The sequence below is a fragment of the Lissotriton vulgaris genome, chromosome 4_1 (assembly GCF_964263255.1).
Source record: "Lissotriton vulgaris chromosome 4_1, aLisVul1.2, whole genome shotgun sequence".
Lineage (NCBI taxonomy): Eukaryota > Metazoa > Chordata > Amphibia > Caudata > Salamandridae > Lissotriton > Lissotriton vulgaris.
In genome coordinates this window covers 2,012,682,125-2,012,701,238 of record NC_141691.1, presented here as the reverse complement: position 1 = coordinate 2,012,701,238, position 19,114 = coordinate 2,012,682,125, and the positions used below count along the sequence as shown (strand labels likewise).

General features: G+C 46.7%; 1 protein-coding gene across 11 annotated transcripts in view; it reads left to right on the top strand.

The window, feature by feature from the left end:
* Positions 1 to 19,114, top strand: part of PLEC (plectin) — a 624,446-nt gene that overhangs the window by 482,730 nt on the left and 122,602 nt on the right. For all 11 annotated transcript variants that reach the window (XM_086966398.1, XM_086966400.1, XM_086966394.1 and 8 more), the window contains 3 exons: positions 1,685 to 1,851; positions 17,465 to 17,580; positions 18,270 to 18,376. In XM_086966398.1, coding sequence (XP_086822524.1) covers positions 1,685 to 1,851; positions 17,465 to 17,580; positions 18,270 to 18,376 — 390 coding nt within the window. The remainder of the gene's footprint in view (positions 1 to 1,684; positions 1,852 to 17,464; positions 17,581 to 18,269; positions 18,377 to 19,114) is intronic.

Genomic DNA, 19,114 nt, shown 5'->3' with positions numbered 1-19,114 from the left:
TCTTAAGTCATTGTTCTCGAGTGCATAGTCCTTTGTCACCACACTCATATGCGTTCTCCTTTGTCACTGAATCCAGTGCTCTTAAGTTATTGTTCTCAAGTGCATAGTCCTAGGTCACTGAGCCCAGGTGCACGTTCTTAAATCACCATACTACAGTGGTTGTCAAGTCCTGGCTCAGTGGACTAATGCGTCCACTGTAGGGGGCTGTGTTCGAACTCATGGTCACAGGTTCAAATCCAGGTGGGTTCACTCAGCCTTTCATCCTTGTGAGGTCGATAAAAGGAGTACCATTGAGTTGGGTAACAATAAACATCTGTAACTCACGGCCAAGATAACCCTTGCGGTGATTGTGCTCTTTACAAATACACGTTATATTATGTAAAGTGCACACTCCTAAGTCATTCTTTTGAGTGCATACTACTTTCTGACTACACTCGAGTGCATACTTCTGAGTCATGGTACTCGAGTGCACCCTCGTAAGTCATTGTCCTGGAAGGCATGTTCCAGTGTCACCGTACTCGATGTACATGCTCTTAAGTCCCCCCACCACCCCATGAAATTCATGTTGTGATGTCTCCAAACTCGAGTGTATGCTCGGATGTCACATCACACAGGCACGTGCACCAATGTCACATCACCCTGGTGTGAGGTCTTCTGCCACCTTTTGGTAGACATGCTCTTCTGAAGTGGAGCAGATGGAATGAGACCAGCTGATCCTGTCCTGCACCAGTCCAGCCTGCATCACTTGGCCAAGGATCTGGTGTTGCTGGTGGTGGCACCTTGGCTTCTTGACTCTTCTTGCCCACCTGTAGCGGGGCTGTGCACGGCCAGAGAGGGCTACCCCCTGAAGAACTGAGAGATGCTGACTGTCTCTGCTGTCGCTCCAGGTGTACAAGTCTCTGAGCGAAAGTGGACCACAGCCTACAGGCGGGTAGTATGTCTGGCAGTGACACCTGGCTACCTTCTCTCAACTGTCCTTGCAAGGCTGACCACTAGTTTATCCACCAGCCTTGCTATTCGCCTGTCCAGGGTCTAGCCATGATTGCAAAGAAATAAACATCTGAGTGGACAGATATCTACTTAAGCATTTGTGCTAAACATGCTAGTGTTTAGTATGTGAAACAAAGTGTCTGCAATCAATGTGCACCTCATATGCCTGGCGCGCCTGAGCACCGCCCCCTTTTCTCAGATATGCAAATCTGATTTTGATGGAAGGAATGCTTCTGTGCTCCATGGGCAATAATTGCAAAATGTAAATAAAAAAAAGAGGTGCCATAAATATATCTAATATTAACCTGTTTCAAGTAGCCACACAGAAATCACCTTTGGTATCCCACATACACACATCTGCTACAACACGCACAAATGAAAAGAGGTGGTCAACAGAAAAATTGACTTTTTTAGTTTTCATAATGGAGTAGTAATGAGAATTGTTTACAGAATAACAATTAGATTTTATACATTTTTAATGTTTTCAAACATCCCATTGCTTTTTGTGGTTTTTATTATGTTTTTCTTTTTTTGGTCATGCGCCTTGAGACTCGAACGGGTATTTAGCTGCGGTCTATAGGAACCCTGAGATTGATTGATTGATTGATCATGCTCTAAAATATAGCCAAGTTGTAGCACACACGGGCTGTAGTATTTTCTGTTACTCTTTGAGCGCTGTGGTCTTCTCTTTCAGATCTCGGATATCCAGGTGACCGGGCAGTCCGATGACATGACGGCCAAGGAGAAGCTGCTGCTGTGGTCGCAGCGTATGGTGGAGGGCTACCAGGGCCTGCGGTGTGACAACTTCACGGGCAGCTGGCGGGACGGACGGCTCTTCAATGCCATTATCCATCGGCACAAGTAAGAGGCGTGGGGAGATTGGTCCTCCTTGTACCCTCATCAAAGCGGTCCTTTCCTCCTCTGTTTATCTTCCATTGCCTTTCGCCTATTTCTTCTCTTATCTCTTATTCCTTCTTTCACCTCAGATACTTTTACATTCTCCTTTTAGTCTTCTCACTAACCCCCCTCAAATTTTCTACTTTCTAAGACTTCCTCCGTCTTCCTTCCTTCTCTTCAACCCATGTCGTGCATCATTCCCATTCAGAATTTCGTCTGTGTAGGAAAATGGGTCATTAGCCGTGTGGTCTGCACAAGTAATGAGTTCGCAGTTGTCCACCACTGGGAACCAAACACCCATCTTGACGCTTGACTCTCATAGGGTAGCGTTGCAGAGCAGTCCAAGGCTTACTAAAGGGAGCTGGTGTGAGCTAGTAATCTCCATTTCACAGATACACAATAATAACACTCAATAAATGATTGTCCAGTTTGTGCTTTTGCTTTTGAAAAAGGAAAAAGTACATTTATTACACACACACGCTACTCAATGACTTTGCATAACCATTCTTTATCCTCCCAAAGGAAGGTCTAGAGCAACAAATCACATGTCAGAACATTTGTTCGTATTAGAAATGCAATAATGGAATATCACTTTGAATGATCGCACACTTAATGTTCGCAATAAAGCATGTTTACTTGGCATATGATGTTTGCCAGCATCATTACTTCATTAAATCATTCACAAGAGAATATGTCTATGCATGTCTAGGTGTTATGTGTCATCAAAATTACTTTAGAATGAAATACTCACTTTTAACATTGCCCTTGAAGGCAACACAATTATGATCACAACATTTATGTAATTATAGTTCTCTCATCCCTAGGTGTTTGCAGCATACTGCACTTTAGAAACAGTCCCAAGAGACTATCTCTATTGTAACTACACATGTGCATAATTTCCACCTTTCACCCCTAGAGGGTGTCGCTCAACACGAACAACTCCCTTTGTATATCTTCAGGCCACAACTTGTTGCAGCTGTACTGTCTGCTCCCAAAAATGGAGCAGTGCATGCTGAAAAACAAAAGCTCCTGCTAAGAACTACTTTGAAATAAAGAAAAACCCTCGAGGGGCTATCTTCTTAGTGTCCCAGCCAACTTAGCAGGGGGCCCTTTTAACTGGGCTTGGGAGGAGGTTGTGCTGCTCCTGCATCTCCCCCACATCTTTTGTACCCCTTTGGTGGTGACCCACTCTCCAGGGGCCACCACAATGTTTAAATAAAAGATTTTTGCTGACAAATGTCGGCAAGCCACGCAGGGCATTATAAGGCACTCCTTCGCGCTTTGTAGTGAATTTTTAAGCAGAGGCTCTCCCACTGTGCTGGGGACAGCCACGTCCGTTTCCTTTGCTTATCTTTTTTCTTTTTTTTTGCGCGTCCTCATGCCGCGATTCTTTTCTCAAGGTGCTCTTTATGTTGGCGAGCAGCTTGGGGAGCCTACTCCTGGCAGCTCCTGCCCCTCTCCACATGTGTCCAGCACACTGGTATGCTGCCACAGGAGCCAATGCTTCTCTTCTGGTCTGCCTGCTCCTGCGGGCAGATGCGTGCTGTGCGGTAGGGGCACATGGAGTAGCGCAACGGCGCTCCCATTCTTCTCTTCTCCTCTCCCCTCTTCTCCTCTCCGGGCCTAGGTCTTTGGCCTGCCTGGATCTTCATGGGGAGCGTGATGGCGCTCCATGGCTTTTCTTACGTGCCAGGCCTAGGGGTGGGGTCCTGGGCCCAATTTGGTCTTCGCGGGGAGAGCGATGGCACTCCCCGCCTCCATCTTCTTCTCGCCGGAGCCCAGGGATGGGGTCTTGGGCACCCATACAGCTTCATGGGGTCGCGAGGGTGCACCACGTCTTTATTTCTTCACTTGGGCTCAGGGATGGGGTCCTGGGCCTCTTCTTTGCATTGGGAGGGGGTGCAACCTCAATCATTTCCTTCTCTGCCCCAGGGATGGGGTCCTGGCCCCCTTCCTCCTTCTCGCAGGAAAAGTACAACAACGCTTCCCACAGCTCTTGTGCTGGGGGCAGCCTGCTGGCCCAGACCCACCCCGAAGGCACAGCTGAGGTCCGCGTCAGACCCCACACGCTTTGTGGCCGGCTTTGGACAAAAGATCTTAGGGCACCTGCTTCACGTGGCATATCTCTGGCCCCCTTGAGCTATTTGAATACTTTTGGTGCCGTTATGCACTAGGGGGCCAGCCCTAACCACTTGGAGCAATTTTTTCCGGCCTCTAAGCTGCCAAACTTTACTAGAAGCTGATTTCACTGGTTCTCTGCGCCAGCCTCTTGTTTTAGTTTCTCTGGGCCTCTGGCCTCATGCTTCTCTTTCATGCTGGGTTCTAACCAATAGAAGAACAGAGATGGATCCTTCCATGCTGGGTTCTAACCAATAGAAGAACAGAGATGGGCTCCTGTTCGTAAGCTTCTCTTGCATGCTGGGTTGTCCCCTCTTGAAGAACAGAGATGGGCTTCTGGCCTCAAGCTTCTCTTGCATGCTGGGTTGTCCCCTCTAGGAGAACAGAGATGGGCTCCTGTTCGTAAGCTTCTCTTGCATGCTGGGTTGTCCCCTCTTGAAGAACAGAGATGGGCTCCTGTTCGTAAGCTTCTCTTGCATGCTGGGTTGTCCCCTCTTGAAGAACAGAGATGGGCTTCTGGCCTCAAGCTTCTCTTGCATGCTGGGTTGTCCCCTCTAGAAGAACAGAGATGGGCTCCTGTTCGTAAGCTTCTATTCCATGCTGGGCTGTCTCCTCTAGAAGAACAGATATGGTTCTCTTCCATGCTGGGCTGTCCCCATTAGAAACCAGAGATAAACTCCAGCCCTCAAGCTTCTCTTTCATTTGAGAATTATTCCACGCAACATGTTTATGTACTGTACACTCCGGTTAAGTGTGAGGCCGATAGATCTGTTCCGCAACCCTTATCCCTGCAGGTGCCGCTGCTTTGGTGGTCGATATAGATGTCATCACCTGTTGGGAACATCCTTTTGGTGGAGTGTGGTCGAAACTGGTCATTTCACATGTTAGATTTCTGCGGCTCATTGCAATACATCATTAGTGGTGCATTCAAATTTTATAAATGTCACTGAAGATGGAATTTCCCTACAAAGAGTCATACCATGTGTTGCTCTTACCACTTTGTCCAGGCTCCTTTGGAGGTGAAGCTTTTGGTGTATCCTATAACTTCACCAGGACACTCCTAGCATTAAGTAGCACCCAACATGGTGAGATCATTACAAGCAGCTTTCCGGAGACGCTGCCAATTATGTACATGGGCATACTGCTTCAGATCCAGGCACTGGGCCGTCTTAGAAGGGTGACCGAGCTCTAATGGAGCACCATTGTTGGGCCAGGCCCTGCCTTTCTGTTTCTACCTGCCCGTCTGACAATTATCCTTTCTTCAGCAGCACTTACAGAACTCGCTTTGTGTGCCATTAATTTCCCGCTCGTGTCCCTCCTATTTTTGGCAAGGAATGCCATCGCCTCGAGCCATAGAGAGTCTTCTTTCAAAATTCCTTCCTTTTTTTTTCGCTTCAGCAACAAGTTGGGACACACGGACAGCGCTTGTTGATGTGGTTGTCGACATCAGTGTTTCAGGCTCTGTAAATCCTGTAAATCCTTGGAGGGTCCTGGGAATTTCAGTGTAACTGTTGGAGGATTGTTTGGTGGGTCTGAGCGGTCCATCAGAAATCGCTGACAAAGCCAACCTGAGGATTTTATGTACGCTGCATATCTTTCGTAACTTAACCATTTAGTGAACCTTTCCTTAGAGACGTTGCAAAATCTAGATTAGGGAAAACATTATTTATAAACCCACCACTGTTAGGCCAGTTAAAGCTGTTTTATGGCCACCGTGGTTCTTAGGAATAGAAGGGACTGTCCCTTTCTCAGCGCCTCCTCTTAAACAGGTATATCTCTATCGTGTGTCCTTTTCTTTGGGGAAGTCGTGGTTTCATGGCAGTGTCTACAGTGGGTGCCTGTCCTTTACATCCGGTGTTGCATGGCCTCTGGATACAGCACTGGATAGCCAGGTTTCCCCCTACAAGTGCTTGACTTACACTTGACTCTCCAGGGGTAGCGAAGCCAAGCAGTAAAGGCTTACTCCATGAGGTGAAGGGTATTAGACATTTGGATACCGGAGGTGACACAGTAAATGATAAACAATAGTATCTAAATCAGCATTCATAACTATCAGTTCCTATGAGAAATAGGGTCTGTTTTGCAGGCTCGTAAAATGTGATAGTTAATACATCATGCGCAAAAAGAAGCAGCTTACATCTTCTGGGGCAGAGGCGCAACCACAAGTACTTCTCTTGATTTGGTACTACTTCTTTAGAACAAGGGCCAATTTTATCATATTTTGAAATCCGAAGGGGCACTCTGCTGCCTTTGGAAGGTCCTAAATGTATTATCGTTTGTTTACTCCCAGATAGTCAATGGTGCAGAGATAGGAAGCATGGAGAAACAATGTATCATAATCATATCTGTGTGCTGTCTGTTCTTGTTTCTCGGTGGCCCTAGATAAGATTTGAGGAAATTTAGTGAGTTTGGACCTGTTACTGAACTTTCTAAATTATCCTAAACTAAGTAAATGACAGAACCCCACTATCAAAACTAGAGACAGGGTTTCATTCGCATCCAGAAACTTTCAGTGTCTCAAAGGTCTGTTTACAAGAATTCTCAGTATCCAAATTTAAAGGGACTGTCCGGGATCTGGTAGTTAAGAGTTGCAGCGCTCTGTGCACAGTCGCCGGAAGGAGGACCAGTTAGAGTTCCAGCTGGGTCATGGACTTGTTAAACGGGCAGCAATATTTTACCAGACCAACTGGGGGTCAAGATTTCCTTTATCGCCAAGACACTTGCTGGAACCATAGGGTACACCAGTCCAAAGAGCGCACTGGAATTTAGACCAGTACCAACTACAGATCGTTATCTTATTATTTCTATATGTTCTCACTTCTGTAATATGTAAATTAGCTGTGGTGACTCAGTTAAACCTCAATCTGTGCCATAGGGATTAGCTTTTTCTTTACTGTATTTCAAATATGAAGGTTACTTTCATTGTCGTAAAACCTATACGTGTAATCTGGAGGATATGTCTGTCCTCAGTGTTACAGCCCATGTCTTACATACTAAAATTAGCTCTGTTCTAACCAACAGAACCAGTCCCTGTTATATAAATATTATTGGCATAAAAATGTTATATCGAGTTTAGCTCAGTTTGTGATGTTCAAAAACTACAACGATAATATTGAGTTTCGCTCGGTTCACGGTAGAAGAACCCTTATTCTCTGTGGCGGGACCTTAATATATAGCATGGGGTCTAACGTGTTTCGTACTGTGAAGAGTTTAGCTTTGTTTCGTATAAGAGAGCCGTGCTAGATAATACAAAATATATCCCACTTCTTGTTGGTAGAACCCTTGTTTATTAAAGAGACATTATCTTGCTTCTTTGTGGTAGAGCCATATACATAATGCAGTGTTTATCGCAGCTCTTATTGGCAGAAACTTTCCTTAGATTATAGAGCTTATCTATATGGTGGTAGAACCCTTGTTTATAATAAAGAGTCTATCTCAGGTCTAAATGGTAGAATCCATAGTGATAACACCGATATATTACCGTGTCTATATCTTCTCTCATTGATAAGATTGGTAACCGTGATGTAGTGCTTCGCTTCGTTTCATAGTGCTTGGATTCGTTTTTACTATATAAAAGAAATTTCTCGGATTACAGTCCATACCCAGTTGGCTTAGATTATCTCCCTTCTGCGCTTGGGAACATGAACAAGTTGTAAATACAGGAAAAAATTAAAAACATGCTTTGTCTTCTCTTGAGAGCCCTCCAGAGGTTGCACATCTGCCAATGTTCCCATCTTTATCAAAACCCGATGTTTGCTGGCACATATTTTGGCACAGATCCTGCTCCGCCTTTCATGCGTCAGAGGATAAGAGACTGAGAAACAAGAGACAAGAGAACAATAAATGAAAAAAAAACAGGAATGTCAAGCTCTCTCTATGAAAACAGGCTCCTAGAGCTACCTTCACATTGCTGCCAGTGAGTTCTGCACAGGAGCACACAGTACCCTACAGATGTCCCCAATAAACATGGTTGGCATGTATATGTCTGTCCCCACTTTAAAAATTGTAACAGTTCTAAAAGTACTGAGCACCACTGCTTCTGACTGGAAACGCAAGATGGTTCTGATCCAACAAAGGTAACAAGCTCCTGAGATGGAGCTTGCTACCTTCGTAGAGTTAGAACCATTTTGTGCTTCCAGTCAAAATGCCTTTTTGGGGCTCTATCGGCCTTAAATTGGAAGGCACACTGGAAGACTGGACCATTGCAGTCTACCCAAAACCCCATTTATTACCAAGAGCCATCATTTGACCATGGGTTGAATACGGAGCTCCGGTCATCTCAGAGGAGAATGTATCAAGAGGCAACTTCCCATTCGGTGCTTTCACCTGCAGACAACTGAGGGGGAACCAGTTCACCCTACACCAACAGGATCTCATCAGTGATTATCTTTCATTAACCCTGCCACCACCTTCTCCCTGATCACACGGAACACTCAGCAGAGGATCTGGATCCCAGAAAATGCAGAAGAAATCCCTCACCGACAGCTACTGTAAAGGCAATGAATCGACTGCAATGGTCAAAGAATTGAACTTGAAGGCAGCCCTGTGAGATACAAGCCAATCCTACACAGCAACGACCAAACGTGCAATCAACATTGCGCCATATCACTTTAAAGTAACACAAGTTAAAGACAAGTGACTTACAAGTCTGTCAGAAGGTGCGGACTTTGTTCCACAAAGAAAGATCGATTGAAGAAGAAAGGGTGTGTGTACATATATGTACCCTCCCGACAGGGATGGAGCCATACCATTCTTCTGGGTCATGAGTGACAGAGGGTGGGTGGGTTTCTTGAGGTGGGCTCACCCATTCGATGCAGGACTGGCGAGAGGAGGAACGAGTCAGGTCTACCATTTGCTTTCAGTGCAGTTCCAATGGAGCTATGTGAATCCAAGATGGAGATCACAAAACCAGATCATCCCACAAATTTGGAAGGCGGGGATTTAAAATAATAATTTAACCTAGTCCGACAACAGGTGGAAAGTTAGATGGCTAGATTTCGGAATTTGCAAAAGGTTGATAGTCTTCTTTCCAAAAATAAACAACACGTTTGGTTTTTGATTCTTTTTTTTTCCATGTATTTTCGTGCGGTCTTGATTTTTGTAGTTTATTTTTAAGTCCTTGTCATCCTTAATTTTTGCAAAAGGTGAATACATACTCCTAGAATACACAGAACCCTCCGTAGAGCTTCTTCTATTTCTATCTTTAAAAAAGAACTAAAAACCTTTCTTTCTGATAAAGGCTTATGCCTTCTTTTTAGGGGTATCATCTGCCTAGTCTTTCTTGGCACCAGGACCCTCCTGTTGAAGTAGCCGTGCACTGTACAGATGCCTTCGATTGATTGATTGATGTATATGTAAATGTATAGGCATTTATATAGCGCACTACTTACCCGTAGGGTCCCAAGGCGCTTCGACCGCTGCGAAACCCTTCCTGGCTTCCCTGAGAGATGGTCCCTTAATGGGTATCTCCAGGGTGAGACCAGGCATCCCCGGCGGTCTGGTGGGGCCGTTAGTGAAGATGAGGCAAGCTAGTGCCCAGAGTTGCCGAGTGTGATCGCTGATCAGAGTGGGCACCGAGGCGAGAGAATTATCGAGTCCGCTGACCCTGGTCCAGAAACCTGCCGCGCCGGGAATCGAACCCTGGTCCCGGGCCGTCCTCTGCTCTCGGGTCTGTCCCCTCTAACCAGTGAGCCACACTACTTCACTTCACTGACATAATCTAGATGAAAGTAAAGGCCAGATGATCCTTCCCAAGCCCTCCTGCAGCCCTGTCACTCACTCTGTCCCCCCTTTTACTTGCAGTGGGGCAGGAACATTAGATTTGCATCTCTATTTTATGAAAACGAAGAGGACTATCAATCTTACTTTGAATATTGGATTACACACCTACAAGGTTCAAAAGAATTGCAATTTTTCATTATTAACTGTTTATAGTATAGGTTAAAATAACACCATTAGAGCATACTCATTAAGGTAAACTAATCCGGGCTCATTTACAGATTACAACAATTACAAATCAACAATTTTGCAGACAGTTTACCACCAAGAACAAAACTGTGTATACAAAAATATAAAATACTGTGATGCAACTTTATTAGAGCCTCAAGTCAGTACAGCGATTTATAGAACTAAAAGAGAACAAACTACAGTTTAATCTTTGGGCACAAATGTAATTATCTGGCAATTTACCTCCAGACTACACACCTGTGTGGAAGCCACAGTTCTGCACTCCTCCTGCCGCGTCCAGCATTGGGTTACCAGCGATGGGCCAGCTCAGGTGAGTCTGGACATCTGAGCCGTCCTGCAGCCACAGGTGCACCAGTGTTATAGACTGGCCCCCAGAAGGCGTGGAGGGAATCTAGTCACGGAGAGGGAGAGCGACCCACGTCGACTCTGTGAAGAGCTGCCAGAGGCTACGGAGTCCTTGCATATTATTTCTCTTAATTTTGACAAGTACTTGCATGGACTAGTCCCGCCCAGCGCCTGCTGCCTGGCGAAGCTTCACCTGGGCGAAGGATTCACACGGTATCCGTGCAGCGGAGAGAGAAGGCAGCTGGGACACATTAGGACTGACTTAAACCATTCAGTTTGGATCCTTTAAGATCTCAGAGATGGTGTCACCATAAACGTTTGTGAGGAGTCGAGGATCGTGCATGCTGCCACTTGCTTTCTTTTATCATTTTTGGAAGAAAGAACGTGGGACAGCAATGCTGAAGGAGGCTTCGCGGCTCACTGCAGAGTCAGAGCGGAGCGACTCTCACCTTACCTGAACATCGAAGACACAAGTCGCCCAGGAACACTGAAGTAACACTGCCTTTCCCTTGAGGCGAGGAGGACCCCACAAGATGAATGCCAGCGGCAAGAAAAAAAAAGGCAAGCCCCAGAAGGCATCCGGATCCCGCTCAGGCAGATCCTCGGAGTCCCTCTCTGAGCGAGAGCAGATAGTGATGGTGTGCAAAGACATGCCCTCCACAGTCCACTCCGTCCGTCGGCAGGAGCACTGGACAACTACACAGTCCCTGACCCGGGAAGGCCACGAACGGACAGTCGAAGAGATCCAAGGGAATGGACTGGAGGTGGCCAATGGCTTTACTGGTTCCCTGTATTCCATCCGCTCCATGCTGCAGATGAAGGAAATGTAGGGACTTCTTTTCTCGTTCTATATGTTCTCTTTGTGAGGCCATTATTGTGGTTGTTGGTGCATATGCTTTGCCTTGTGTTGCTTATGCACAATACTTGCCCATCGCCCTGCTTGCATTTCCACTTTGTATTCCGTTCTATTGTGATTGTTCAGTGAGGCAACACAGGATGAGCACAGTGTGCAGTTAGGTTGTGGCATAGGGGTTTTGGTTGCGCATGCACTAGCAAGCTGGGTGGGCTAGCAGCGCTGGGCGGGGTTACAAAAAGCTTTGTCTTCCTGGTTCTGAGTTTTGTCTAGATGGGCTTCTCGCCAAGTGGCTAGTAATTGCAATGGGTGGTGTCTACCCAAATGTAAGTGGGTTTCCATTGTTGGCTCTCTCGTGAACTGTGGCTCTGGTCGTGAACATAGGCGAGTATGCTCATGTGCACTGTGGCTATCAAAACAGGTTTGGTGGATAGAGGAAGGCGGTTCCTGTGATACATTGACTGATAAAACTCAAGTTTCCAGTGACTGTCACAATGTATGGCCTTGAGGTCACCTCACTGTACAAGATGAGGGCACCTCTGCTGCATCAGATGCTTGTGCTTTCTTCCCAAAGCTTCCTATCTGGTGATATCCAGTGCCCCTTAGCACTGACTAGCAGGTGATCTTACTGGCTATAAACGCCCACCAGGATGTTCTTGACAGAGGTGCTAGTTTATTCTGTATGTGGTTGGGTCGCAGATGCCCAGCAAGGTGGTGTCTGAACCATACATTGGTTATCCGTGAAGTGAAACACCCTGGTCTGATCACAGGCAATAATGCAGTTGATGCACATATACCTGATAAAACCACCTTCGGCCGCAGAATGACTCTCTGATGCTGAAGACTGAATTTATAAACTACTCCCACCCTGCAGCCTGCACCAGGTCTTTGAAAATTATCTGACAATTGAGGCTCTACTGTAGGCGTGGGGGGCGGGTGTTGATGCAGCTTTCTGCAAGGCTGCCATTCAACAATGTGCGGCGTATCATACCGTTGTGATAGATTAAATATACAGTCTTAGCAGTAACCCAATACCCATTGCCGCGAAGCCCTTTCTTCAGAGTGTGATTGTTCTGTCCTTTGCCCATGAATAAGTCATAGTGCAGCCAATGAGGCAGACTGGGGCTCCCAGGAGGGCACTACTATGGGTGCCCAGCCTATTTGCCGCCCAATGAGGCTTGAAGGAACCCTTACTCGCTTCCTAGCCGGGTACCATGGCTACCACGTTCCAGTGCACCCCTTGCAAATGAAGTGTAAGGGCTCTGGTGCTTGAATGGCTGTGGCTCAGTTTCCCTTTAAGCTTTACGAGCATTGCTAATAAATCTCTACTGTATCATTTCACCTTTGTTATTCCATCAGTGAGACTCCTTACGGCTGCTCCTATTGTTTTATTTATTTAAATCTGTTTATTCACAGTTAAAGCATGTAAAGTTATGCAATACAAATAGCCAAGAAGAATAAGAACAGAGCTTTTACAGTAATGCATTGAAACAAAACAAATATTCAGTGAAAACAATCCTATAGCAGTATAGTGTAGCACCTCGCTCCACAGGAGGGACCAGGAGGAATGATCCATAATCCCCCGGGGAATGGGGGGTGGGGAGCGCGCACATGCAATCACATTCTCACATGAACTGATGTACCCAAGTCAAACCATCTCTTGTGACACAAATCAAAAGGAGGGAGTGTGGGGCACCTCCCAGCACTCACCTGGCAATTACCACAATGCAAGACATTCCTCGAAGCCCTAGGCACAGCTGGCCCACACCACAGGACCCCTCTGGGTCTTCTAAAGTTTGGCCAAAGCCGGGCAGCGACGGTCATGTCTCCGGGAGAACACGTGGGAGAACTAAGACTACCACTACAGATGGTCCAATATAGCACCCCAGAGTTTCCGATCTCGTTTTGCGATCTCGACCAAACTAACCTTCCGGAGCCCGCACTCTTCTACCACTACCCATTCCAATAAATCAGCCCGGCATTTAATCTGCGTTGGAGGGGCCAGGCTAACCCAGTGAATGACGATACGCTTTCTGACCAATAGCAGTCCCAACTGGGCAAATCTGTACTGCATCTTGCTGCCTTTCAGAGGCAGCAGACCGAATAGGCAATGTCATATTGTTAACTACGCCTTCACTGCTGTCACTCTTCACACCTCCCGCAATATCTCTTCCTAAAAGCGCTACAGTTCATCCAAGTGTACCTCAATCCAGGCCATCACAAGCCCCTACTCTCTCATACACAGCTCAACCTAGTGTACCTCAATCCAAGACACCACACCACACCTCTACTTTCTTATACACTGGTCATCCTAATGTACCTCAAATCAAGCCATCACGCTACTCTACACTCTCATACACAGCTCTGCCCAATGTACCTCAATCCAAGCAGTCACATGCCTCTACACTCTCATACACATCTCAGCCCATTGTACCACAATTCAGGCCATAACACGTCTCTACTCTCTCATACACAGTTCATAATTATGTACCTCAATCCCAGCCTTCTACACTCACTCTATAATCTATACTTGGCACCACCAATGTACCTCGCCGCAAACAGTGAACCCCTCCCCCTACTGTCCTGGTGTTGGTGGCTGTACTTAGATCTGCAAATGAACCCCATTAAATGCATTGAGTCCCAACATGCGTATCCCAGTATTGCATGTACACAGACCTCTAATGTTACAGCAAACAAATGATGGACGGAATGCTGACAATGCAAACATCGTTCTTTTGCCCACTATGCCACCCCAGTTTGGACCCAGCCATATGTAAATCAGTCTTGACCCTGTGCCTCATGAGAACAGTCCAGACCGAACTGCCAGGGCAGCTCCTCCCTGGACCGGAAACCAGCATCCTGGGACCGGTTTCAGGGTATGTCACCCTTCTTCAGCCAGGCTAGCTTGAATCCAGTGGCACAGTGAGCAAGGGACCCAAGTCTGGACATACCCATCCCACTCAGGGCGAAAAGTGTTACAGCAAACAAATGATGGAAGGAATGCTGACAATGCAAACATTCTCCCCCAGACCTCTAATGTTCCTTAGAGCAGGCCTTCACCCACACTAACACCGTTAATAGTCGCTCCTCCAAGCTCTCACAATGTACCTCAGTCAGCCCTTCAGCTTCATGTCTGCTCCTGTACCAGTACTCATTGCACCCATCTCTAGCAGCAAACCTCACTCCATCCTTTTAGACCCACCCAACAGAAGTCGTATGCCCCCGCTGCTGCCCTTCATGCACCCATGCCAGTGCAATATTCAATACACACCTCTATCAATGTACCTCAGTCCGGACCCTCATCCTGCCATTCCAGACCGATCACTCGCATCTGTCAGTGTTCCTTCATCCGGATCGCACACCTCTATCAATGTACCTCAGTCCGGACCCTCATCCTGCCATTCCAGACCGATCACTCGCATCCGTCAGTGTACCTTCATGCAAACAAACTTCACCCACTGGTAACAGCAGTAAGTAAAGAGCTTGTAGAGCGCGTGAATGCCATCAGGCATCTTGGCGCTAGCGTCCAGACAAGCGCAATCAAAGTGGATGCCTATTTGGTAACAGAAGATGAAAAGACCAGGGTTTCGAGCAGTTTCCTAAATTGTGGCAGATTGGACTGAGATCTAAATTGGAAGGCAGTGAGTTCCATAATTTACAGGCAGAGTAGGAGCAGCTCCTACCGCTCCATCTAGCCTTGTTGATTCTGAGCCTGGCCACCATTTTACCTGAACTGGACCAAAGGCTGCAACTGGGTGATTGCCAGTAAAAAACCTTTTGAAAATAGTTTGGGCCAACCTTATGAGATGCTTTGAGAGCCAAGCAAAGAGCTTTGAACTAAATCAGCTCGCGGACCGGTAGCCAGCGGAGGCTGACTTTTGGAAGTTTCATGAGCCGACAAGCTGCCGTGTTTTGAATCATTTGGAGTTTTTTTCAGCAGGCGTTGCTTTATGCCAACATACAGAACGTTGCAGTAGTCTGTCCTTGGGATCACTAGAGCAACAATGGCCACTTTCTGAAGCTCTGGGGGGACGAAGGGAAAGATCTTTTTCAGAATTCTTAGCAAAAAGGAGGATGTGACCTGATTAATTTGGTCAGAGAAACATAGCTTTCCTTTGAAATGACTCCTAGGTCTTTCGCTTTTCTGTCTCGTGAGGGGAACGGAATGAGGTTTTGAGGCCACCAGGAGGTGTTCAAGAAAGAGATGTCATTACCATATGGTAGTACCTTGGCCTTATCTTAATTTAATTCTAAGACAGTTTTTCTTCAGCCAAATGACGATTAGCACCATACAGTTGACACCTCTTTGACGTTAGATGAGACAGACACCACTATTTGTGTGTCGTCAGCGTAGGAAATGACAGAAGCTGCAGGAGCGGATCAGGTTGGCCAAGAGTGTGACATAGACATTAACAAGTGTGGGACTTAACGGGGGTCCTTGGGGTACCCCACACGGGAGAGAGAAAGGTTCTGAGATGAAATCACTGAGTGCAGCTACTTTCTCTCTATCAAACAAGAAGGAACTTAGGAGGGAGAGCCTTGTGCTTTTTATGCCAGTGCTCTTGAGCCTGTTGATAAGAAGCAAGGGGTTTACAGTATCAAACATGGCTACACGTCTTTCAGTGTCCCCCAGTCCAGACCTTCATCCTGCCATTCCAGACCCCATCACTCGCATGTCAGTGTACCTTCGTCCATGGCAGTTCCACTGGTAACAGCACCAACCTCTGTTAATGTACACACGTACAGACTGTTTCAGTATTTTTAGCAAAAAGCTGTACAAATGTACAGTTATTCAGTGCTCACAGTTTTCTGCCATTTCAATGTTTACTGCGCTCAGCTGGGACAATGCCCTGCAGGCGTAGACTTCCAATCGGCAGTGCTGTTAAGCTGTGAATTGCTAGCACAGCTCTGCAGGAACCCTGCAGGGGCTGTACGAATAATTTCCCCAGCCCTTAACTGCATCCTGTTTTCAGTTCTTGGATTCACTCTTAGCTTTCCCAGTGCACCTCAGTCATGGTGTGCAGGATGTACTATTGTGGTAGGTGTAGTTTGGTAGTATTTATTAGTGTCAACGCCTGTCAATAGAGTCTGCATACACCGTAAGCAGCATCTCTCATGAGGCCTCTTGCTGTGCTGTCTGCATAAATCCAAGAGGACTGCTCTGGAAGTGTCCTCTCTGAATGACTGTGCATGCTCCTGAGCCCCGGTCCCATAGCTGGGCCCCGTACTCTGTTTGGATTCACTGCCCCTGCATACGGCCTGTTGCTCCTTCCAGCCCTTCACCGAATGTGGTCGGTAACACCTCCGTTTCCTCTCACGTGTGGTCAAGTCCTTCCTCTGTGTCTCCCAAAAGTGGTCCTGCGGCTCTTCTATCTTTCAATCTATCTCTATTGATCTGTTGCTCTATCTATCTGCCTGTTGCTCTATTTAGCTACCTATTGATCTAGCTATCGCTCTATCACTCTCTTTCGATCTATCTCTATTGATCTATCACTTTGTCTATCTACAAACCTATCTATCTGTCTATTGCTCGATTTAGCGATCTATTGATCACTCTATCCTTCTTCATTGCTTGTTATAATCTGACAATGAGACCTGAAAAACACTTGTCACACCCAAAGAGAAATATGCCATATTTAAAAATATTGTGGCCCTTTCACATGTCCCCTTCACTCCTGTCTCTCGCTTTGGCACAATCTTCTCCCGCCGTTTCTAATGGTTTCTCTTTTGTACCTTTTTAGGATCTTCCTTCTCAGTTGTGGCATTCCCTCTTCATCCTATGGCTGTCTCTTATTCCCGCTCTACTCCCTGCGCCTTGCTCTTGCCTTCTAATAGTCTCTTCTTACACCCTATGATAGTCCTCTCTGAATATTTAAACATCCTTATGATTCTTCCCCAGACATCATATTCCCTCTCTTCTTCCTACAGAAGTTGTCCTGGCTTCAACAGAGAGCAATCTAATACTCGCCGATGTCTCTCTCTTCCTCTAGATCCTGCAGGAGTCTCTCTCTGAAGCTTTACACTTCCTGCTCAGACCTGTCACTCCCTTAATGTCCTTGCCTTTTAACTCTTACTGCACGCTCCCCCTTCATATGTCCTCCCAACTCGTTCCCAGACACCTCTACTGGTTCCACCCCTTAGGCCTACTATTCTCTGTTTCCTCCTGCCAGTTCCTGTGGTCAGCATTTGCCCCCTCCTGCCTCATCAACTTTATGTGGCCCTTTAATACTCACTGTCTCCTCGGCCCCCTTATCAAGGTTCCTCGTAACAACTGTTTCTGTTTCCATCACTTAGGCCAATGCTGATTGATATGGGCAAAGTCTACAGACAGACCAACCTTGAGAACCTGGACCAGGCCTTCGGCGTTGCAGAGCGGGAGCTGGGGGTCACACGCCTCCTGGACCCCGAAGGTGAGGCTCACATTGCACATAGCCCCAAAGGGAGCAGTTCTTCGGATGCCACCGAGGACAGCTGCCTTCTGAGTGGGCTCTACGTACTTGTTGTCCATGGCGAGTGTCCATGGCGAGTCTCCATGGCTGATCCCACAGGCCAAAGTTTTCAGGACAATGTCTTGAGCAGACGTCCTTAGCAGCTCTTCAGAGTACATTTCCAGGATTGTCCTGGACAATCCGTTTTTAAAAGATTTCCCTGGAGCTCTTGGGAACTGCAAACAAATCAGTTCATGAGTTTATTACAATGTCTGTGGAGTACATGTGCATTCCAGACTAGACATACTTATGTTTAAAATACCTTTGGGAGGTCACAGCTTTGAGTTACAAATGCATATGGAATTCCCCATGCAACTTCCTCTGGTTATCATATGAATGTCTTTACAAAGGATTTGTCTACTTGGGCTGTCTATTGGGACATAAGTGAAGGGTTTTCCTTGACCTAATTTCTATTTTAAGCCCCAGAACACCTTGCCCAGGAGCTGGAGACTGGTGCCCATTTAGAGTGACACCTATGTTAGAGCTTTGTATTCCAGTATCAAGTTTTCCCGTGCCCGTCTCCCTGTGCACACGCTTCATGCCGTACATTGGGAGGTCTGAATGTAGTTGTTGACAGTGTTGTGACCCTGATCTTTCTCTCTCTTCCACAGATGTGGACGTCCCTCAACCTGATGAAAAGTCCATCATCACATACGTTTCCTCATTGTATGATGCCATGCCCCGTGTCCCCGATGTACAAGATGGAGTCAAAGCCAACGTAAGGGTTTCATGGGGTTTCAGGGTGATGCGAGTTGACCACAAGTGTCTGTCATCTGTTCCTCCACCCATCAGTAAAGCTGGTCTGAAGCTGTTGGCGAGGTGCCTGTGTACTGGTGCAGTGAGGTACTTCTATGAGTGCGGGATGGATGGTGGTGTCTGCTTGGAAGTCATGCACAGTAGGTTTGTGGTGTAAGTGCTACATGGCAGCATCTTTTTGGCTCCAAGTGCAGTGTAAGCAGTACAAGCACTGCATGGAAGTGTATTGCTGAGGTGCAGGCGCAGTGCGGTAGCAGAAAATATTCCACAAGGTTGTGAGTTTGTTCGATACATGCACTGTGGTAAAGGCACAAGTGCTGTTTGACGGTGTGTTGCCTGGACTCAGTTACAGAGTTACAGTGTGCTAGTGAGATAACTGCAACATGGAAGTTTGTTTCTGTATTACACGTGTGGTGTATTAGAGGATGCAGATGGTATAACTGTTGTAGCCCATCCTTACAGGTAGTGCCTCAGGATGGTGGCTAGTGATGCAGTAATGAAAGTATTTGATATGTTGAATGTGTCATGTGATGGTCTAGCTCTTACCGGGCCAGTGTGTATCAATATCCTCAGTGCTGATCCTGCTTGAGGTGACTTTAAGAAGCAAGGGGGTCTGTGTGGCAACCCTGAGTCGGAAGTTTGATTTGATGGTGAGATCAGAGGTGGTCATTGTGGTACTTGCTCCAAACATGCTCAGATT